At 37.1% G+C, this 25032-nt stretch overlaps 1 protein-coding gene across 1 annotated transcript; it reads left to right on the top strand.

Annotated features, from left to right (window-relative positions):
• The first annotated feature begins 17 nt into the window (after positions 1 to 17).
• Positions 18 to 24777, top strand: LOC139139254 (S-phase kinase-associated protein 2-like). The gene is made up of 9 exons (XM_070708098.1): positions 18 to 158; positions 1844 to 2078; positions 9612 to 9702; positions 10164 to 10272; positions 10790 to 10990; positions 12420 to 12653; positions 13682 to 13809; positions 17902 to 18064; positions 18718 to 24777. The coding sequence occupies exons 1-9, from the start codon at positions 118 to 120 to the stop codon at positions 18902 to 18904; spliced, it is 1389 nt and encodes a 462-aa protein (XP_070564199.1). The 5' UTR covers positions 18 to 117; the 3' UTR covers positions 18905 to 24777.
• Positions 24778 to 25032: the final 255 nt, after the last annotated feature.

The following is a 25032-nucleotide window of genomic DNA, read 5'->3' on the forward strand; positions in this document are numbered from 1 at the left end:
CTCCCACTCACGCGAGATTTCAACTTCAGCATGATTGTGAGATTTGCATAGTTGATTGGACGTCAACACAATGGCGGCAAAGTCGAAGTCGTAGTCGTGCACAGAGAACGACCGCAAATGGAGGGGAATCCGAACAAAGGGAAAGCCCGTAGACTTAAGTATGCTTCTGTATATCAGTTTCTAGTAGTATGTGTAATTTTAACGAGAAATCTGGTATGTTTACGATCATTTCAATGCAATCCCCGTGCTTGAAGTTCGATATTTGCATATTTGTTCTATTACTTTAGGGGACTTGCACGTATTACTATATACGTTGGTTGTGATACGTTCGTACATGTTGCAAGCGGCCTCTTAATATACGGCGGGGGAATTTTTTCTAGATTGTTACGACTTTTCATTGTATTTGATGCTAATGTATTGCACTGATTTGTACACCTGGCCCAGGCGCATGCATGTGATACGAAAACTAATACGGTGTACTACTAGTATAAACAAGTCTGCACTACAGGGTCATTTGTGAATTGTACTCAGACTAGTCAGCGGAATATGAGTTTTGGGAATACTCCCAAAGTATCGACATCACAACAAAGCCCAAGGAGAGCGGTCGAGCCAAGGTTGGAGTACAAATCGCGATCACAGGAAATTGGTACATGCCACATCACATACATGTATAATTCACTACATAAACTCACCGCCGTACCGGAAAGGGCGCGCTGCTTGGGGCGGAATCGGCTGGGTGGTGGGTCATGCTTTCACAATGCAGACAGTATATTCCAAGCACCGTCCCTCCAAGTAATAGTCTAATACCGAGTCGATATTGGTAAAATGATGTTGAGGCCCACAAACAGAAAGTTCAAATAATAAAGTGTATGTATTAAGTTTTCGCTGGACAAGATCCAGAGTTTCATCTAGAGAGGGGGCTGGGGGATTTCTTCTCTGTTGACATGTCGGCAACCCCAAGTAATTTGTCAAGGGGGACCAGCCCCCAATGAAATGGTGCCAGTCACACCTCAGAGATACAAGAAGAACAAGTGAATTGGTGAAATCCCCCCAAAATTTTCTGGTATAAAGGGGGAAAATCTCCCTGTTGATGGCATCCTAGATGAAACACTGAAGATCTACATGTAGTAGAAGACAACTATTTAATACGTATAGAGAGCACAGATGATTGTCTTCCTTCCGTTATTTGATAGCCTTATGATATAATTTGCACAAGAAAGTACAAGCTGTAGTCTTGTGTAGATATGTTATCATAAGTCTTGTAAATTACCATATAAAACGGCAAATGTATAGGCTCAGGTCATTCATTACTCTACATACTGTAATGTTGAAAACTTTAAAACAACACAGTTCCTGTGATATGTAGCTTAGCTGTATGATTTTATTTATAACAATTCACCTTTCATTCTTTATTTATGTACATTTTTAGCTGTATAATTGTTTTAAGATGAAATGTATGCTGAATAAGTGTAATTCAAATTATCCATTAATGCGTAGGGGAAGACAAAAGAATCTCATGTCATTAAAATTCCTAGGGAGAACACTTGGAGATTTACTCGTTTTTCTTCAGCACCATCCACCCTAAAACCTTTGATTGCCAAAGTCAGTTTCTTTTGTCCTTATAAAATATACCCATTTTAATTTTTTCAGATATTTGCCAGAGTTTGATAAAAACTGTAGCCGATGAAATGTTACGTCCATTTGGTTCAAAATTATAGAAAAATTCATAAAATTGGTAAAATGTTGCACTAAAATTTTGGTGGAGAAATTCCAGCACTCAAAGGGTTAACCTGATAGCGATATGCATTTTAAAGGTTTTTATTGCAAATAACTTTCTCAACAGAAAAATCAAACCTGATTGTAAATCAGCAAAAGATCCAAACAGCTCAATCACCTTGACTTGGGATGTTGATGAAACAAGCAAAAAAACACTGTATGAAGACATGGGAGTGACGGAGATACTAGCCGTCAGTGAAGGCAGCGATGAAAACTCCAAAAGCCCTGACTTACAGTTTGTGTCACCACAAGAAACAGTACTTGTACCAACAAATGCTGCTGGCAAACTCAACCCTCAAAAGGTAATCAGTAAATTAAGGTGATCTTCTATCACAAGATTTTCTCTTTCCACATCAGGAGAGGATATTTCTTAGATTTTATATTCTGTAATGACTGTTCTCAAGATGGCCTACAATGCAGGCATTAGTTAAAGAGATTCCAGCTCTTCGTAGCTTACCATTGCTACTTTGATATTATAATGTAGTTACAGAAGGTCAATACTTTTGTTATAGGCCGTAAGCAAGTAAATATTGTTTGGTTGTCCTCCATATATCAATGCAATTGGATTAGGGGACAGCAGAAATGTTACTTGGGTCTCAAATTAACCAGTGTTTCCAAGCCTTTTCAAAAACACTGAAGATGCAGATTCATTCCTTATCAATGGGAGTAGGTACAGTAGACATAGATAATTCATGATACACCATATGAGGTACCACACTTACTCAATCACTTAGTTTGGTGATCAGTCACTTAGCAAGTATTCACCTTGGTAAATCTTGGCTTAATAAACTTTGTGATGTTATTTTTTGGATAACCAGGCACCCAAAATAACTTCTCAAGTTTGTAATGTATAATGGTTAATGCAGCTAGTGTTTGGGCTTCACACAATATTGCCCAACATGACTTTTCCAGGTTGGAATATATAATGTTTAGTCCAGTTAGTGTTTGAAGTTTGTGCAATACTGGAATGTTTTGATACTGTCATGGAAACAATACACTGTATTTTGAATGTTTGACAAAAGTTAGGTAGAACGCACCTCGGGGACAGATTTTCGTATTTTCAAATCTAATTCCTATTCTAATCTACCACTTGAGTTAACACAGGGATGGCAGCCATTTTGAATTTTAAATATTGGGAAATCTTAGGTAAATTGTCTCTCCAGTACCAAATTTTGCCCAGTGACCCCTGATTTTTATTCTTGATTTGGTAAGGGAATGGTTGAAAGTTTCATTGATGAAAGTTTTAGCAAAGGTGTAAGTATTTCTGACTTTTGAGGTGTATACTACCTTGAAGATATACTGTCACCTGTTCCAATTTTGCCACAGTTATGCATGGAAAAAGAAAATCTAACCAATCATAGATTTTAAGCGGATGCCCTCACATGGGCAATTTTAATACCAAGGAACGCCCCTTTGACCATATATGGGCATATTTAGATTACAGGTGATTGTATTGTTACGTGCAGAGAAAACGAACAAAAGGGTGAACTCAGCAGTTTCCGTTTAAACAAAATTTATTACGAAAACAAAACTAATTGCTAAGTTAGGGACAGAGTACAAGCTTTAAAAGTGTACAGACTACTTATCTCAGCTGGGACGGCAAAGCTCCAGTCTCAGAGTTGTAACAGTCAGTCGGATGAATGAACAGTCCTTTGGCTTGCAGGCTTGAAGCTGCATGAAGTCCACAGTATAAATCCAGCGTTGGCAGTGAAGGTCTTGAAAAGTCTTGAGAATGACTACTGCTGGAGTTTAGTAACACACAAGAGACACGATCCCAAAAGTCTGACTGGAAGCTGAGCACGTCCCTTTTATAAAGGCATATAAGAACAATCTAGAACTTTTATTGACATGCTAATTACTGTTCTAAAATTATCTCCCTTACACAACTAATCAACTTTCCAGAACATTCCAAACATGACTAATTGAATTCAAGGTTGTGAGGTCATTAAGGGCAGTGACCTTGAGAATGTTCTAGACTAATTGAACTCAGGTCATGATGAGTGTGGGGGGAAATGACCTACATAACACACCCCCTCTTCAAAAAAAGAAAATTTTTCAAAGAAAAATCTTTCTTTTACAAATGTAATCTTGAAAAGGATTTAAGTACTCAAATTTTGTTGTACTCTAAAGTAAAATTTCTTGAAAGTGAACAACAATAAACTCTAAATACGAGAGAGACAGTCTGCAATTAAATTGTCTCTGCCTTTGATATGTCTAATGTCAAGATTAAACTCCTGTAACATTAAACTCCATCTTAGCAATCTCTGATTTTTGCCTTTAAATTTCTGCAGAAAAACAAGAGGGTTGTGATCAATATAAATCACTATTGGCTGATTTGAAGAAGTAACATAAACTTCAAAATGCTGTAAAGCTAATATCAAAGATAAACACTCTTTTTCAATTGTAGAGTAGTTTCTCTGGGATTTGTTAAATTTGCGTGAAAAGTAGCAAACAGGATGATCTATCTCATGAGTATCCTCTTGCAATAAAACAGCACAAGCAGCCGTATCACTAGCATCTACAGCTAATTTGAAAGGCAAACTGAAATCTGGTGCAGACAACACTGGGGCACTTTGCAGTATGGCTTTAAGTGTATCAAATGCCTGTTGGCATTGCTCTGACCAGACAAACTTTACTTTCTTTTTAAGTAAGTTAGTCAAAGGCTCAGTAATTGTGGAGAAATTTGGACAGAATTTTCTGTAGTAACCAGCCATACCGAGAAAGCGCATCAGTTGTCGTTTGCAGTTTGGTATGGGAAAACTTGAAATGGCACTGATTTTGGCATCAACAGGTTTTACCTCACCCTGTCCTACAGTATGTCCGAGGTAAGTTACCCTCGCCCAACCAAACTCAGATTTGGCAAGGTTGACAGTCAACACTGCTTTGCTCAGTCTCTCAAAGAACTTCCGCATGAGCTTGATGTGTTCCTCCCAGGTGTCACTATACAGGACGACGTCGTCAACGTAAGCTGCACACCCGTCTAGCCCGGATATGACGTCGTTGATCATCCGTTGGAACGTTGCCGGAGAGTTCTTCATTCCGAATGGCATCACCTTGTACTGGAACAATCCGTCTGGTGTAACAAAGGCGGATATTTCACGAGCACGATCCGTCAGAGGGACTTGCCAAAATCCCTTCAGTAGGTCAAATTTTGTCACGTACTTGGCTTTTCCCACTCGGTCGAGCAGTCATCAATCCTCGGGATTGGGAAAGTGTCTGTCTTTGTTAAAGTGTTGACCTTCCTAAAGTCCGTGCACATACGATAACTGTGATCTGATTTGGGAACAAGTATGCACGGCGAACTCCAGTTACTTTTACTGGGTTCAATAAAGTCATTGTCCAGTAGGTATTTGACTTCTTCCTGGAGATATTTCGCTTTTGTTGGATTCAGTCTGTATGGATGTTGTTTTACAGGCTTACTGTCCCCAACATCAACGTCGTGATAGATGACGTTCGTCCTCGTTGGAACATCTTGAAACAGGTGTTTATATTCATGGAGCAATTCTTTCACCTGTTGTTGTTGTTCTGGCTGGAGGTGTGCCAACTTTGTAGACTCCAGCTTCTCCAGGATTTCTGAGTTCTGAAGCTTGACCGAGCCCAGCTTTGAGTTTAGAGTATTTTCACTCAAGTCAGTTTCAGTATCACTATCTTCATAATGGCCAGAACTGACGGTACTGACAGGCTGAGTTATAGTAGGATTATCCCTATCCAAATATGGCTTAAGCATATTTATGTGACATAGCTGTTTTTGTTTTCGCCTGTCAGGTGTTATTATGATGTAATTTAAATCACTCAATTTCTTATCAATTAGGTATGGCCCAAAGTAACGAGCATGGAGTGGTTTGCCAGGAACCGGAAGTAGGACAAGAACTTTTTGACCTGGTTCAAACTTCCGTTTTGAGGTGTTTTTATCGTATTTGGTTTTCATTGACTGCTGAGATGACTCAAGATTTTCTCTGGCTAATTCACATGCTTTAGAGAGTTTTGTACGAAAATCTGACACATATTGCAAAATATTCAGACAATCATCATCGTCTGATAGGAATTTCTCTTTAACGAGCTTAAGTGGGCCACGGACTGTATGTCCAAATACAAGCTCAATGGGCTAAAACCAAGAGACTCCTGAATTGACTCTCTAACAGCAAAGAGCAGAAAATGAATTCCTTCATCCCACTGCTTCTCAGTGTCAAAACAGTAGGTCCTAATCATGTTTTTCAAAGTTTGATGAAATCGCTCAAGAGCACCCTGACTTTCTGGATGATAGGCGGATGACCTATACTGTTTAATGCCTAGCTGATCCATTACTTGTTGAAAAATTCCAGACATAAAGTTGGAGCCTTGATCGGACTGGACACATTTAGGGAGGCCAAATAAAGTGAAAAATTTGACTAAAGCTCTCACTATAGTCTTTGTCTTTATGTTTCTCAGTGGTATGGCTTCTGGGAACCGGGTTGATGTACACATAATTGTCAACATATACTCATTTCCTGATCTTGTTTTTGGTAGGGGCCCAACACAGTCTATTAGTATCCTACTAAATGGTTCTTGAAATGCAGGAATTGGTTGTAAAGGGGCCTTTGGAATGGTCTGATTTGGCTTTCCTACCATTTGACATGTGTGACAAGTTTTACAGAAATGTGCTACATCCTGCCTGAGATTAGGCCAATAAAAGTGACTGAGAATTTTATGATAAGTTTTCCTGACTCCTAAGTGACCAGCCCAGGGGGTTTCATGGGCCAGGCGCAATATTTCAGCACGATAGGGCTTTGGAACCACAATTGATGTTTTATAGCCCAATCGTCATCAACCAAAACGTCTGGAGGTCTCCATTTACGCATGAGAATACCAGATTTTGTATAATAGGAAACAGAGCTATCTAAAGTTTTACCTTCATCATCTACCCTGTCAAACAAACACAAAATATCTGGGTCTTTGTGTTGTTCTGCAATGAGATTTGATCTAGAAAATGTCTGACTTTGGTCAGCAGAAGTTTTACTGGAAGTTTCAAATCCACGAGGGATAACGGAATGATCCGTGTCAAACACCTGACTAAGAAAGGTGTCGTTTAAGTCAACATCTGTGACATATTTTTGAGAACATTTTTATTCTCAGAAGTTTTCTTCAACATGGCTCGAGTAATGGCACATGAAGGAAATAAATCGGGTATCTCTTGTTCAATTGGCTCTGGATCCTGATCTAAAGTAGGATTATCAGTCACAAGTGGATTAGTAATGACCTTGTCCCCAGCAAGGTCGTTTCCAAGAAGAAGGTGAATCCCTTCAAAAGGCAAAAAAGGCCTAATACCTAAAGTCACAGGTCCAGAAACAAAGTCCGAAGACAAATAGACATTATGGAGAGGAACAGGAATGTAGTCATTACAATCTACCCCCTTAATAAGAACTTTAGAACCTGAAAATGACTTTTCAGAAAACGGCAGGGTATCTGCCAACAAAAGAGACTGGGACGCCCCAGTATCTCTTAAAATTTTGACAGGGGTAGCGGAAGAGAAATCACTAGAAAGTGATATAAAACCATCATGAATAAATGGTTCGAAAATACCCATAATGCTATCTTGAGAAGAATTGACCTTGACCTCATTAATTGGGGATGAGAGGGGTTTAACCTCAGAAAATGTGTTGCACACATTATTAGACTCTAATTGAGTTGATGAAGAAATAAAGCCGGTGGGCTTAGATCCACTTTGACCACTTTGACCTTCACGTTTTCTTTTCAATTTGAAACACTCTGACATTAAATGGCCGTCTTTCTTGCAATAATTACAAGAAAGTGTACCGAACTGTTTGTCAGAAGGAGATTGAGACTTGGGATCTGATGATGTGGAAGTGTTACTTGAATTTGTGAACTGTTGTCATTTGATTTCCTACTCTCCTTTGAAAAATTCTTGGATGAAAAGGAGAGTTAAATTTACCTGCATTGTTTCTGTATGAAAAGGACTGGGATGGTTTGCTGAGAAATGAAGATTTGTGGGTCAATGAATAATCATCGGCCAAACGTGCAGCAACCTCCAATGTATCTGCCTTTTGTTCATTGATAAACGTCTTGATGTCACTCCGAATGCACCTCTTAAATTCTTCAATCAAAACAAGCTGTCGTAATTTGTCATAATTCTGACTGACCTTTTCAGAAGAGCACCACGATCAAACAGTTGTTCTTTTGTTCGAGCAAATTCAACATAAGTTTGATCCTTCACCTTCTCACAATCCCTAAATTTCTGACGGTAAGCTTCAGGCACCAACTCATAGCCCTTGAGAATTAATTCCTTCACAGAATCATAATCTGAAGCCTGCTCTACTGACAACTGAATGTAAATTTCTCTGGCTTTACCCACCAAAGCACTCTGCAAAAGCATAGACCAGGACTCCTTAGGCCAATTCAGACTCTGAGCAATTTTCTCAAAATGAAGGAAATATTTATCAACATCCTTTTCTTGGAAAGGGGGAACTAACCTGAAATGCTTAGTGATGTCAAACTTGTCTGAAGGGAAGAATTTTCCTGACTTTCTAAGCTCTAAACGTCTCATTTCTAACTGCAGTCGGTGTTCTGCTAATTCTCTTTCCTTTTCTTTTTCCTCTCTTTCTTTCTCCCTTTGTCTTTCTTCCATTTGTAATTCTTTTTCTTTCATTTCCAATTCCCTCTCTTTCTGTCTTTCTTCCATTTCTAATCTTTCCTGCCTATCTTTCTCTCTCTGTCTTTCTTCCATTTGTAATTGCATTTGTATTTTTTCTTTTCTAATGCCTGTCTCTCTTTTTCCATTTGTAATTCTAGTTTCTTGATCTCCAAATTTGTCTGCATTTCTAATTCTAATTTTCTTAGTTCAAAGGTAGACTTGGGCTCATAATCTTTCAAGGTGGATTCCTCAAATTGGCCTAAATTAACTAAATGTTTTGCAATGTGGTACTGTATTTCCCGCTTGCGCATAGATCTTTTGACATCTACTTTAAGGAAATTGGCCAGTGCAATGAGGTTGTCTTTTTTGAGGGAATCAAATGCGTCCTGATCAAGGTCATCCATAAATTCGTCTGGCTTGAATTCCGCCATGATTGAATTTTGCTGAGTTCACAGTATACAGTAGTTTTGAAAAGGCAGGCAAAATGTTGTCAAACGGCTCAAAATATTCGGATCCCGGACGAGCCCCCAATTTGTTACGTGCAGAGAAAACGAACAAAAGGGTGAACTCAGCAGTTTCCGTTTAAACAAAATTTATTACGAAAACAAAACTAATTGCTAAGTTAGGGACAGAGTACAAGCTTTAAAAGTGTACAGACTACTTATCTCAGCTGGGACGGCAAAGCTCCAGTCTCAGAGTTGTAACAGTCAGTCGGATGAATGAACAGTCCTTTGGCTTGCAGGCTTGAAGCTGCATGAAGTCCACAGTATAAATCCAGCGTTGGCAGTGAAGGTCTTGAAAAGTCTTGAGAATGACTACTGCTGGAGTTTAGTAACACACAAGAGACACGATCCCAAAAGTCTGACTGGAAGCTGAGCACGTCCCTTTTATAAAGGCATATAAGAACAATCTAGAACTTTTATTGACATGCTAATTACTGTTCTAAAATTATCTCCCTTACACAACTAATCAACTTTCCAGAACATTCCAAACATGACTAATTGAATTCAAGGTTGTGAGGTCATTAAGGGCAGTGACCTTGAGAATGTTCTAGACTAATTGAACTCAGGTCATGATGAGTGTGGGGGGAAATGACCTACATAACAGTATACCTTTAATGATACTTGTAGAATTATTCATTTTTCAATGAGAAAAGTATGAACGGTCAAAATTCACAAATTTGATATTTATTTGTTTCATTTAACAGATTTATTCTTATCCTGGGTCTGGTGACCAGTTGCCTTTCATAATCAACCATTTACATAATTCAGAGTGCCCAATTGATGGGGGAAAAGTTGGTGAGTACAAAAATAAATGCAAGTAGTCCTTGTAGAGTAAATAAAATTGTAAATCCTTTTTCATTCTTTGCATCAAATGAAAATCGCAATATGGAATATTAATGTTAACTTTTCGTGTGATGAAAGTTTTTTTTTTTAAGTTAATTCATGACTTAGGAAATCTTTTGTTTTTTTCTCTCTTTGGTCTCTTTGCTATTTTAACCTGCTACAACAACAGCTAGTTTTCTAACAAATCAGGAACTTTCTGAGTGCAAGATTGTTGATTCACCCAAGAATGTAAATAGATTAATTTATTACAAATTTTGGTAGACCTTGTAAGTACATCATATCATTTCACTTTGATGCATGGATGGGTTACCGGAATCATGATGTAAGCTATCAAGACAATAGTACATGTATAATTACCTATACTCTTTTATTCTCAGATTCTTACTGAATATTCTGATTACTTTTTATTACAGATCCATTTAGTACTCTCTCCGATGAAATTATTTTGAATGTTTTTAAGTGGCTGCCGCTCAGTCAATTAGCAAAATGTGCTAGAGTTTGCCGAAGATGGAGTACAATTGTGTAAGTGTGAAATCCAAATTTTTCCAAAAAATTTTCACTTTTTGAAAAGTATTGTCAGCAATATAAGTGAAGATGGAAATAGGAAGGTTATGAGATATTGAAATTTTTACTACTGGAAACTTTATTTTTGCACAATATGTTCTTCTTAGTATAGTTCCAGTTGTCTGATTTGGCAAATTGCTGAAATTTTGTAACTGGTGCTAAATTTCCTTTGATTTTGGACATAGTTTAGCCTGCTGTGGCTGATGTTAGGAAGGTATATGTACATCTCTAACATGAGGCTAATCTTAGTTACCCAGACTGCTCTGTAGGGCTCTCATCTGGCCACCCCTACACACTCTGTGGAAATCCCTTTCAAAAATCGCCAAGCTTGATTGTGCAAATCGGACAATAGCACTGCATCCTGGGAACAACTGATTTACTAGTATGTTGTAATTATTATGTTTTGAGACAAAACTGTTGCATCATTGGGGATCAGTCCCTACATCCATCAATGTGAATTCCTTTCTGTTTTCAGTTTTGACGAGACGCTGTGGAAGAGAGCAAACTTGTCATTGAAGAGATTTGAATCAGGGCAGGTAGGCAGGATATTCCTGCGAGGGGCTACAGCGGTGAAGCTGGCGAAGTGTGACATCATGGGAAAGGCCTTTGAAGGGAAAGATGCGGTGGAAGTTGGCAAAGATGACGATGTGATAATTCTCAGGAGGAAATCAAGAAGGTATCATATTTGTTTTAATTAATGCATATATTTAGTATGTAATTTTTATTCAATCAGTTTATCAGTTTCATCTTTTCTATTATTTTTGAAAAATTGCACTGACAGACTTTTCTTACAGTTAATTGAACTGAACTCTGTGTAGTAAAGTGAAGAAAAATTAAACATGTTTTCATGCCAGCCTGTAAAATGTGTATATTTTGATGTAAAACACTTGATTTCCACAGACTTACCTGTCAGTAAATTTATACTCTAAACTTTATTTAATACAAATAACGTTGACACCTCTCAGTGCTCTTACAACCTGTGCAAACTCAATCTCCAGGATCAAATAACATGTCTTTACTGTGTATCTTGCAGCGCGTAAATCTGTTTTAGCTGTATTGGAGGGACAGACAAAATATAGGTATTTGAATCTGTGCATGTGATGAAGTGCACTGCAGGGTTTTCACACTGTAGGAATTTGCACCTTCCCTGGAGAGCAACAACAAAGTGCGTACTCTACAAAAATCTGGGAAAATCGATATAGTATCAAAGTCTGTCAATTACAATGTACATTTGGAGATGTTGTGTGGAAGATTTTGACATACTTTCCTTACAAAGACTTCTCCAATTGTGTTTTTCACCAGAAAACTCCTCTTAAGTCTGTGAATTTTCTGTAACTTTCAATGTATTGACTGTAGTGCTATTTTTGATCAAGAGAACTATTATGACAGACACCACAGTAGATTTTACACCGACATTCCAATGAGCTAAGCAGCCTGGGGATATTGTGTTGTAATTTACCAATTAGTATCAGCATGTCAACTGTCGTTTGATGTACAGACTTACGTACTTGTAGTATGGTAAACATGTTATTAGTGTGGTTACCCCTGAGCATTTACCACCCACCAGTTTGGGTTTGGGTAAAAGTGCAGCTACCTTACTATGTCTGGGGTATGTGTAAATGTAAATATGTCAGGTTGGTAAAGTGTCCTATGAGAATACATTCATATGGAAATCCCAGGTCTCCATATAGCCAAATCAATCTGCAGTATGTATACTTGGCCTGCAATTGATACTGTGTTCACATTAAGTTAAACTAGAAACGTTTCAGAGACTGTATTTTGATTTGCAAACACATAGGATTAATGATCTGAGTCCGTGTGTGTTCACACAGACAAAGTTAAAGTCTTTGTTTTGGTGTTTCACCAGGCTTAGCAACAAAATGAGCATTAGAGGCAATACTGATACATTGTAGCTAAGGCCAACATAAAAGAAAATATTTTGTTTATGATCATGTCAATCTAGAGGAGCAGGCAGTATCAGGCTGTTCCATGTTCACTTAATACTGGGTGACTAGTTTCAATAAAAGCACTGATCATAAAATTGGCAGCCAATACATTTACTAACAGTTGTTCCTGTTTTCTTGTTCTTTATTATTGACTTTCAGATGTATCAGAGTGCAATATTTGGACATGTCACATTGTCATGTTGCTCCAGACACTGTTGCTGACTTACTGTCAAAGTGTTACCAACTTGAAAAACTTAGCCTAGAATTCTGTGAGCTGAATTTAAGGGTCTTTGAAAGTCTTTGTCGAGCTTCACAGCTTGACACTGTAAATTTGTGTATGTGCAAAGGACTTCCAGAGTATGGAGTTGGTCATTTTTTAGCCCGTTGTCAAAAGTAAGTTTCCTGTCTCTGTTCTTATAGAAATTTACAATGTCTACTTTCCATTGTTCTTTCGCAATTGTCTAGATCACTTTGTGCCAGTACTGAAAATGTAAAGTTTAACTCAAAAGTGCCAAAAAGTGAAAGGTTTCTTCCTCGGCAAAGCCCTTTCCCAGATATGATGTCAATAAAATTTGGTATACAGCTTCATAAAAAGAGCAACATTAAAGTTTGTTCATCAAATTATCATAAAATTTATTGGGCCAAAAGTTTGTTATTTGGTAGAAGCCATTTGTACTTTTCACACAGCTGTCAAATCTTTAAGTAGGTTCCAAGGTATGGATAACCAAATTTGGGATGAAATGACAGTTCATAAAATTCAAATATATAAATTTCTGGTGCCAATATTCTATGTGTTGGTTAAAATACCTTTTTCTCCGAAATCATTCAATGGATGGTTTCCAAAGTGCTCTTTGGGCCACAGGTGGACTGATTTCTCATGACATGATGAAATTCGAATAAGTATATCATACATATACAAATTTAGGTTGTATCAATATTGCACCTAGTATAAGAACGTTTTGCCTTTGTGATAGCTATCACATTTGGTATTTACTGATTACATGGAAGCAATGTGTCATTGACGTTATTTTGTATACACGTAATATATTCGGCACATATGAATTGGTCAAGGAATTTCCTGAAGTGCCTTCATGTCTACCAAAATGCTGTATGAGAGGGACAAATAAATCTCCAATACTGTGGGTGTATTGAAATGATCCATTCACCGCTGACTGTTTTTTAGTTCTATTGCCCATTCATGATCATTTATTTGTATGGATGTGGTGTGGAGTTCAGGCTTGAAATTTTATATACAGCCAGGTGTAAGTTTTGCCCTTAAGAGGCAGAGACAACATCTCATTTCAAATAATTGATCCTAAAGGTTAAACTTCAGCAAATGTAATATGAGGTTTCTTTGATTTCTACTGAAACAGCACCCAACCCTATCATCACATATTAACACTTTCACCTGTACTTTGCAGATTAACAACTTTGAATATATCCTGGACTGATCTTGACAGGGCATCACTCACCTCAGTAGTCGATAATTTACCCTTGTCTCTTCAAAAATTGAATATCAGTGGATTCAGACACTTGCTGACTGACAATGGTAAGTAACAGCAATTTTCTTCATCCTGAATTTAAGACACATAAAAAATTTCCGAAAAACTTTGCTTATCTTTTTCCCAAGAACAACCCTTGCAAAGTTGATATTGGTTCAGAGTCAGGCATTTCTGATCACATTTATAAATTTTAATGAAAAATTCACAGGACTGCAGTGGTCTCCCCAGGCCATTTTAGCGTAGCGGTCCCGCTACGCTTTCGCCTCTCCCCGCTACGCTTTGATTCACCCCACTACGCTTTAAAATATTCCCGCCATCCTTTAGTTCACACGCTTTGCGTAGCTACCAGCTGTTGCATGCATTGTCTACTCATTAGCGCTCACTGCAACTTTCAACCTGGTGAAAGAGTGGAAGGTGTGAAGTATGGTATATGCGTCTGATAAGTTGTCCGCAAGTGTTGAGAGGCACGTTAAAACAATAGAAGAATCGGCTGGGTTGTTCACAAGTTTTCATTCTACAACGACTATTACGACCAACAAAGACCTTTAGTCGGTATAGCCCGGTATACATCGAGGACAAGTATTCACAGAGTTGGGCGGTGTAGCACTAGCGGGGCCTTTGATCACATTCCCATGCTTTGATCAACAAAATGGACTGCAAAAGAAACAAAAGAAGCAGTTGACTAGTGAGGTTGATTATGATTTTACAACGATGATCTTTTTTATCACAACTGGAAGTTGTGATATAGAGGTGGTTTCAACCGGTGTTTGATGTCGTCCATTTCCGTAAACGACAAAAAGTCAAAAACTGCTGAACAGACTGCGTTGATATTTGATACTGATACATAGACTGGTTCCAAGGTTCCAATTCCGAAAAATGGAGCCAAACGGAGTGCCGGTTAGATAGTTTTGGGAAATTTCTAACCCCCTTTTTATCTAATTGATTTTAGGGATCTTTCATATATGTAGTTTTGGAATATACACCAATCCTGCATTGTGGACTGTTTTATGAGTTGGGGAACAGAAATGAGGTTTTGATGAATGTTAGAAATATGCAGGATGGCTGATTCGAAGTATAAGAGATTTCTATGGTCTTTTGGGCATCAAAAGCATTAAAAAAACATATTTCATAGTTTAGATTCTCACTTTTGAGATGTGCCTAGGCATTTGTTAAGTACCGTAAACATCCTTGAGTCAATATACAGACTTTGACATTCCAGAGATTAAGTATCCACAACCTCACATGTTACAGTCTTTCACAACAATGGTATGGCCCAAACCCATTGTTATCAATGGAGAGTGTGGACCTGTCTACAGGAAATTGGGGTGAACAGGTTAGACAATGACGTTACAAGTTGTAGGTTAGTTATCAAGGTAGCACCAGCATAGAGTCCTGAGCATCTGTCCATGTGTTCTCACAGCAAATTACAGGGAAAAAATTATTTGAGAAGTTTCCCTCCTTTAAATAGAAGTATATTACAATTTAAACCTGTCATGGATAGATTGCTCTCAAATGATCTGAAACACAGTTATTGCCCATTAGCAACAAATCTATAGCAAGATTTATGTAAAGTTCATGAACTTACACAAGGTATTAGACAAAAGATGACCATGACTTTGAAACTTTTCAACATTTATTTCAATCAGATTTCCCCAGCTTAGTGTATAATTTTGTAATCTTAATTACTGTCAACTTAGCTTTACTAACTTATTCATACCTCATTATTCTTACACTACTGTTATACCTTATAACCACAAAATTTCAACAGATGCATATATGATTGTCACTTAACAAACAATTTACAAATATGTCTTCTGCTTTTTCTCCATATACATATACATGTCTCTTTTCTCATAAAATGAGCTTAAAATCGCAATGTGAAAAATAGTCTTTCAGCTATATGTTGCTCATTGACTTCGTGGTCTGTCTAATTCACAGTGAGTGTGGTTGTTGATAAATGCCGATAATACTAGGCGGTCATAATGTCCAAGCGCCATTGGCGGTATTTTTAACATAATGACCATAGGTCACTATCACATCTGGAAGTTGTGATATAGGGTTAGCTTCAACCGATGGTGGACAGTGTCCATTTTCCGTAAACGACAAAAGTCAAAAACCGCTGAACAGACTGCATTGATATTTGGTAGAGATATTCAGACTAATTCCAAGGTTCCGATTCCGAAAAATGGAGCCAACAAAGCAGCAGTTAGATAGTTTTGGGAAATTTCTAACCCCCCCTTTAAGGATGTACGAGCGGTATGCGAGCGTGGAATTTGTCACTTCCCATAGGATTACATTGAAATTTGCTGGAAAATCAATTTCTACTATTGTCATTTTCATGAAAATTTGCACAAAGCTCAGTCTAGAGAAATAAATAATAGTGATCAAATAAAATGATATGGTCACCGCGCTATCTTTTGAGATAAACAGCATTGAATTATTTCGTCCATAGAAAATGCATTGGTGAAAAAATGCTGACTCAGCATTTTTTTCTCATAAATGGCAAAATTCATGGTCATGTATCTCAAAAACGAGCGCGGTGACCCCTATATTTTATCACACATTTTGATAATACTTACAAAGGAGAATCCAAAAATCGACAATTTAGAGAAATGACATTACTTTTAATTTTACCGATCGTACATCCTTAACTAATTGATTTTAGGGGTCTTTCATATATGTAGTTTTGGAATGTAACCAATCCTGCATTGTGGACTATTTAATGAGTTGTGGAACAGAAATGAGGTTTTGATGAATGTTAGAAATATGCAGGATGGCTGATTCAAAGTATCAGAGATTTTCATGCGCTTTTGGTAATAAATTGATAAAAAACAACATATTTAATGTTTTAGATTTCTCACATTTGTTATGACCCTTAACATTACAGACTTGATGACATAACCCGCTGCTGGACCTGTTTACTGGTGCATTGATTTAAAGACAAAGATCGTTTTATTTTGTAATAAGGACGTGTGATTTCGTAAAACATAGTCTATTAGCCTGGAAATGTGATTTTTGCGAATATTGCTTACCCCACTGACAAACAGTGTGGTTTGAAAATGGCTGGAATTCGCTACTTCGGGACTTTGTTTTCTGTGTGCATTTACTGACAAACTCCAAACCTGCAGCCACCTACCCATTCAGTATTTCATGTACAGGTGTACCCAGAGATAGAGTAGTTTCACAATGTACCAGTTGTGATCAAGTGCCATTGGCGCTATTTTTTTTGTCCGAGTACGATCACGATCGCGATCGCGTTCACATTGCATAAATTCCAATATGGCGGCGGCCATGTTGGCCGACGTGTTTATAACGAGTTGACATTGATCCTGACGTCGCGTGTGGTTCCACTCTGACACATTCTCTGAAAGATTTTACACCTGATTTTCAAGTGATTCTAGTCGTACTTAGTTCATGTCTTGTGACCATCTTAGTGGTATTTTTAAAATCAAGAATCGAACGACGATGTTCAGTGGCAGTGGTAGTTACGCGGGGGGGGGGCTTGTTGAAATTGACCCCCGTGATGAAACATTATTCGCGGTGTTTGTCGCTCAAAAATGATATAAAACTCAATTACATTTGAATTGTGTACAGCTTAAACTTGTGAATTTTCCTCTTTGTTGGCAATTTTGTATTAATGAAACTCCAATCAGACGAACCTTTCTTGCTTTCAATCTTAACTTGCTGTTACTGTTTGAATCTTCTATTTTAATTAATATTGCAATTGTACGATACTGTGATGATTTATTTAAGTGTAATAAAGAGTTTCCATGATGTTCAAATTGCATACTTGTGTGTTACCATTGCATTTTGTTGTGAGTGTACATGAATGCCTGGGTGCATGTGCAAGCTTATATCCATATGCAAATATAAATTAATGATATGCAAATGATTATGCAAATTAGCCGCTACGCTTTTGCTTGATCCTGGGGAGAACACTGGACTGATTATTACAAAATTGTGAAGTATTCCGTTGAAGCTTACTTTGCCATCAATGTGTCATGATCAAAATGCAAAGAGGAATTCTGTTGTTTGTAGCTGATGCAATAAACTGGTCCTACTTGTCTGTAATAATGTCTGTCAAACTTAACCACAAAAGTACATATTGACGTGCCTGTTGCCTTTGATTTTAACCGCAGATGTCTGTGAAATTGCAAGGCGGTGTCCTGATCTGCTGGAGCTGGACATCAGTGATTCAGCCTTACTTCACTCAACGTCCATCCACTTCATAATGAACACACTTCACAAGCTGCTTTTCATCGGCCTCAGTCGATGCTACAACATACCTACATCTGTGCTTGTGTAAGTACCTAACACTGCCCAAGTTGTATACCTTGTCAGGGAACTTCAATCTTTATACATTTTGGTAACCTTTAACCTTTCACCTAAATTTACCCTGTGGCAATCCACCTTTGCTTTAGAGAATATTAGGATTTTGCCTAGCCATGGCAGTGAAAAAGTTTATAAATACACGGATGTCAATCTCCCCAGGCATGTGGAAACTGTAAAATCATTCTCAATGCCAGTGGTATGCTTTCCAGACAGTATCGCATCAAGTGTCCAAATGCAAATTGAAAAAAGACTTTGGGGTGCTCCGAAGTGAGTGAGTTTCAAACTGTGCGCGTTCCTTTCCCCGAATACAGGATGATCAGCCCAATTCCTATCAGTGGTGATGTAAGCAAGAAATACATTAGGGAGATAGTGGAGATTGCAGAAGATGTGTGATGTTAGATTCAATGGGGCGAGAGTCACAAGTTTATTGCTGTTAAATCATGTCTAGCACAGCTATATGTACTCATACAATGGAAGAATTAAATATCTTCATTTGGATCTCTTCATAATTGTGTAGACATATACCATATATGTTCCATTGCTAGTTCCCTATCTTTTCAAAGCCAGTTTTCACAATTTTAATTGTTTATATAACATTTTTTATGTTTTTTGTTTGATCACAGAGAATTAGGAGCTATGCCGAACTTGATTGCGGCAAACTTCTTTGGAATGGTGCAAGATGCCACTCTGCAGAACATCAGAGCCGCCATGCCCAAGGTTGAAGTTAACAAGTATCCATTCTCCAGCATTGGGAGACCCACCACTGGCTTGAGAAGGTCTAGCATATGGGGTATCAAGTGCTGGGATTAGAAATGTCACTCTTGCTTTCAGTCAAATAACGAAGTCGCATGCAAACAAAAAGGTTTAAGAAGACACCCTAGAGGATTTTTTTTGTCACTGTCACATTCTGAAATGTTATTAAATTAAATATCTTGATAGATATTTTGAGACAGGTATCTGTTAGCAATGACATGAGTGCAGTTATAAAAAGAAACACAGACATGTTAATTTTGACAATAGTACTTACAGTGCAAACTTGAGTATAAACTTACTTAAAGAAGTGCCTGTTTGTTACTTTGATTGGCAATCAGACAGTGTCTGAACGGATATGTTATACAACACAACTTTGGCTTTTTGAACTCTGACCCCCAGTGACCTATGATCCCGTGTAGAGATTTGCATCAGAATAGGATGCAAAGGGTCCAGCAAAGATGCAATACTGATGGATTTGCACAAAACTCTGCGTATGTCTTCCATGTGTTTCAGTTCTTACCAGCAAGAATTGTTTGCTATTGCCTCAGGAATTGGAAAGTCATATTGGATGGTTGAAAGTAACAAATGGAATTGTGTCTTACACAAAAGCCACACTGGTTCTGTTCAAACAAAAAGAAGGAATATATTAGCTACTTATTGCCTTGTAAAAAGGTTAAATATGTAAAAAGATTAAATATTTTTTGAGTTAAAGTTCCGTGTGTATTAATATTTTCCAAGAGAACAGTTTAACACTGTACTGTAGGTGTGGTGGCTTACTTTTGCAATATGTTTTTGTGAAAACATTTTTCCGAAAATTTCTCATTTATTGTAGTTTTATTTCCAACTGGTATTACATCAAAGAATCTTTAGTAAATTCTTGCAACTCAATCATTTCTGGCAATAAGGTAATCAGATATTTACTTATTGATTTTTTTTCAATTTTTTAATGTTTCATATGAAATGTATGTCATATTTATTCAGGATACTTAAAGTAATGAATGCTAGCAATAAATTATTTCGTAGTTTTTTTGTTTTATTGAAATTGCATTGTAAAGTTCTGTGATTTAAGTGTTAATTTTCTCTACTAGAGGTGGCTGTTATTTTCTAGTGCTGTTTTGATTTTTTTACCTTCTCATGTCTATTTATAGACAGAGAAGGTATTAGAGTTGAAAACCAATATGCTGCTGTCAAGAACTTCCGTCTGTCAAGACTTCCGTCTGTCAAGATCCGTTGACGTCATGCCATTGTGATGGGTCATATCATAAACTGGTGGGGGTGTTCATGGCTCAGGTTGAGGTGTGGGAGAACGATTTTGAGCTATGACAAAAATCAAAAGGGACTTAGCGGCATAGCCACAGTGTTAAGCCTTTCTCCAAGGTTTCTTAGTTGACTACAATCTATTACAGACTACTGAGCTGACGTTAGGGGTACTCACTTTGTGTTTGCTCACTCTGTGAGCGCTAGTGTTTGGTACTGAGTTGCGTGGATATCCCCTCATGGCCTCACGTGATCTGGGCCTGTTGCATAATCTGCAGATGATCAAATGCCTCCGAGTCTGAAAACTGTCATTGTGTAAGCCTGTCGGCATTTCCTTGCATTTTTTCTCATTTAATTTTGCAAAATATCGGCGAGTACCTCAATATTTCAAGATAACCCTTTCTTCCCAATCGTTTCCTGGAGTTTCAGAGTCATATGAACGAAAATGAGTGAAAGTTTTAGACAGGAAAATCGGACGTCGGCCATGTTCAATGTTTACAGTACAATCAGAAGTTTACGTGGAGGAATTAACCAACAAACACAGGAGTGTTCATGATGCCCGCCCTCTAGAGGCAGACCCTCCTATATGAAGTACCACATTTGATGCTTGTGGAAAGCTTGACCACACAATGGAGCATTTAAACTTTTAGAAAATGACAAACTGAATAAGAAGGTATTCAGAAAATTTCAAATACTGAGGAAAAATGTGCAAATATTCAAAATAAACAGGTTAACTGATTGGTCAGCTATAAAAAACAATGAAAATGTTTATGATCAAAAGTTTTTGAGATACGCACATTTTAACAAATACAGAAATTATTAACATTATAAATATAAGACCAAACTATTTTTTCAGGGATGGACAGGTTGGAAATGAGGGGTGAGAGACAAAGGCACTCCTATTGCTACATGTGGATGCAGCCACACCATTTCATTTACAGCATACTTTCACTGTGTTGTGTTCAAGTTCCATATTGTACTGACTGTCATACAAGGATAACATAAGCAAATCAAATCAAATTAGAAAAGGATCAATGCTGTTGTGTGGATTTTGCTGAACATGGCTGATATTTCGCCCTATATATTTGGTATCCAGCAAAGGCATATTTTGATGTAAAGTCAAAATTAACACTACATTTTTGACAATATATTTTACCGTTTCTGCATGAATTTTTCTTTTTTAAATTATAGTATATTAGTACTTCAAACAGATTAACAGTTATCGTGATGTCAACCCATAATTTTACATCACAAAGACTGTAATTCTGCCAATTTTTTTTGTTTTTCAGTCATTTTATAAATTTTGCACTGCACAAGATGATTGAACAAATTGCAATGTTTGAATTTGTAAACTCAAAGAATAAAAATCCTTTGGTCACAAATTAAATTATTTTTTGAAAAGAAATTTACTCTTAAACACTTTTAGCATATATTCTTTACACGGTCATGTATTTCAAGGAAAATATGCCTATTAAAACAGTAATTTCTTCACTTTCAATTTTTTTCAATACTATGACAATTATCAGCCATGAGGTTATACAAACACAAGACCAGATAGGCGTTTTTCATCATTTCCACAGGACTCTTTGGAAAATCCATTAAAAACAGTTAAAAGTGACTGGAAATGATCACTTGGTATACATTTAATTTACAGATGCCAGGTTGTGTATTTCACATGCACTCAGGTCAGTAAGGAAGTGCGTCATTACTATTTTGGACTGTTAATTCTATTTCTGAATTGTTTAACTTTTTTCCACATTGAACTATCTTTAGGCAGTTTATACTGTAGCTTAGAATTTTTTTGATTGATGTATTTAATCATCTTTTGGGTTCTTTGGGTCCATATCCCACCTCATGCCCCTACATCATCAACTACTGTATTTATCAACAACTCCATGCCAACAACCAATTACCTGACCTGGCCACACATTAGAGAAGGTACAGCGTCATTGATGATTTTTTTTGTTAAATCCTGGCATTTTACAACTATCAGATTATTGCTTGTAAAAGTCATGTTTTTTTCTTTCATATTTTATCATTTTGATATCCATCCGTTAGCAGGCTACAAATGTACAATGCTATTTCTTGTTGGTGTGACTGATCATATAAGTAGATTTACAGAACGCCATCTGCCTGAATCAAGTTCTGTAGCATTAATATTTGTTGATATCTGTGCTCCTGCCTTGAATTTTCAATAAAATTGTATTTTTGTCTGAATTGGTATATTTCTCGAAAAAGTTCAAACGTGGTTTCAAGAGTGAACTTCGATTAAGCAATATACATCACATTTCTTTGCAACTATTTATCAACTTTGCTAAATTTGTCCCAAGCCCACTGCAGTGCACATGATAAGCTGCTTATATGTACCATTGTTTACTGTAAAAGTGTCTTGCCTGTCTCTCATCAAAATTATGCATTAACCCTAATCCTGCTGGACTGTATTATTTCCCAATAAGACAAGTCAGTAAAAGGTAGTATTGAGCTAACTCTATGCATATTTTCATGTACTTTGCATCGTATGTTATAGCAAGTTTTGTCAGCAAAAATCATGTGTACAGTATCAAGAGAGCCTTCAAATCATCAAGTCTTTGTTAAAATGCAACATATTAGAGATGTTATGCCTTAGTGGTTTTAACCAACTTGACCTGACGTTGACATATGAAGTTGGCAGGATAAGGGTTTAGGACTGGCATTGGGCAATTTCAAGAAATTCTAAAATCGGCTTATGAAGTTCAGAAGTCTTATAAGTTAGAGGGCATGCTGTATTTTTGTGTGCTTATGAAGATACCCAAATAAAAATGGGATTGTAACTGATAGTGTTTATCAATATTACATTTTTTATACTTTTTACATTTTCTTGCACACAACGTTGGCTTTTATCATCTTCATATCAGACAGGGATTCTAGGGGTGTCTGTTTTTGTTTGTACAACTACAGTTTGAACTTTTGTTATGCTCTGAACAGTTCAGTAATTTCGCTATGCCTGTCAGGTTAATTTCGAAAATGTCATCCCAACTTTTTCCTACAGAACTTTATTGAATCAGTGGCATGTAAGCTAAGCTTAGATATCTCTTTACTTAGCTCTCTCTCACCTCCTCATTGACCACATAGGGTTACTGTTTTTGACCTGATTTTATGGCCAGCGAGGTTTCTTTACAGGTTTGCCCCAATCTCCACACAGCGTGGATAATTCTAACCTTACTAGAGAGTCTCTGAGTCATCAATCATGTGTCCCTACCAGTGTGGTTAGGGTTAGGTCATAATTATCACATCACATAACAATATCTGTGTGGAGATTAGCGTGTGACCCCAGGTTTGCCCAGCCAAACTGTTGAGTGTACATCGGGGTGTAAATCAAGGGCTGTGAGAGAGACCGAGTATGTGCTTAGCAATGCCAGCAGAGCAAGAGATGCAGTGAAACTTATGCCAGCCTATTTGGGTGTACCATAGTTGGCTTGCTATACTGTATTAGGGTACATATGTTGGCAGAAAGATAAGACAGAACGTGAGCAGCCAAAATAGTGTATGAAAAGTCTAGTAATTTCTTGTACAATGGCATTACAGACAATTCTAATCCCTATGAAATTTAAAAATATGTTTTTTTTTATATCCAAGACTTGTAATTTGTAAAGTTTCTTTTTGTGAAATGTTTACATAAATATTTGTAAAAACATTTATTAGCAGATAGTACTAGTTCCAACTGAAGCTTCACCAAAACTAATTTGCTCAACACTTTCAGTTAAAGAAAATGTAACAATATACACTGTGCAGTTAATCGGAGACAAATTTTTCTATTTATGTTTTTTTCGCAAGATGTCCTGTGAAAAGATTCAGATAGCACATATTGATACCTTGATCGAAGCAATATTTCGTGTAGATTTTTTTATCCAAAGACTTAGTTATCTCAGTGTGTAACACCATCATATATAGATTATGATATAGGCCATCTTTTGGTTTGTACCTATGTTCCCACTGATGTGTTCATCCGGTCAAGACTTTGGCAAGGAGTAGAAATTTTCTTCTGTCATGCAAACTGTAAAGTTAAATATTGGGTGAATATGCATAGTCTGTTTTGAATTGATCATATCTAGTTTCTTTTAAAAAGCATAAGGTAATGGCATTCATAAATGCAAAGTATATTGACGATATGGTGTTAGAATTCAAAAGTTGTTACAGGGCTTTATGGCAGTTTTTGAATTCCTGTCATGTAATTATGTTCCATAATCCGTACATTGTACAGATGACCCAGAAGTGCTGGTTTACCTTATAAGTGGGCAGGGAAAATTATTTTTTGTGCAAAGTTTAGTGCTCAACTTTTGTGTTTGTTTCACAACTACATGTACTGAATATATGAGAGGGTATGATTTAATAGAACAGCCTCTACTTCTGAACAATTATCCAGAAAAACTGACATTTTTTTGTTTAAATTTATCTGTCTTCCAGAGGGTGAGCATCTAAGCCATAGTTGTACCATTGACATAGCTGTCTCTGGTTCTGTTGTAATAGTGAACAATTTCCATCCATGGCAACCCTTTTTCACAGTGTAAAAATTACATTTTACGTTGTAGATTTCTCAGATTATTGATTTTAATCAGATGGATGGGTTTTTTTTGAAATTTTATGTGATTTACTCGAACTTTTTAAACGTTTAAAATAAAAAGAGTTCAAACGCATTAGTCAGTCTTTTGATACAAGGCATGAACTTAATGTATGTCTGATATTAGTTATCCCTTTAACATTCACTAATATCAGCCCCTTACACTCATATGACACCTTTTTCAGGATCCATCGTGTTGACAATGCCATTTCCACTGTAGTAAACAGGCAGATGTCTGAACCAACATTGCATTATTCAGTGCCACAGCTGTGACGTAGCTGACTATCTTTAACAATTACTCACCCTTGACTGCTGTTGACACTTGTTGTGT

The sequence above is a fragment of the Ptychodera flava genome, chromosome 8, assembly GCF_041260155.1.
Source record: "Ptychodera flava strain L36383 chromosome 8, AS_Pfla_20210202, whole genome shotgun sequence".
Lineage (NCBI taxonomy): Eukaryota > Metazoa > Hemichordata > Enteropneusta > Ptychoderidae > Ptychodera > Ptychodera flava.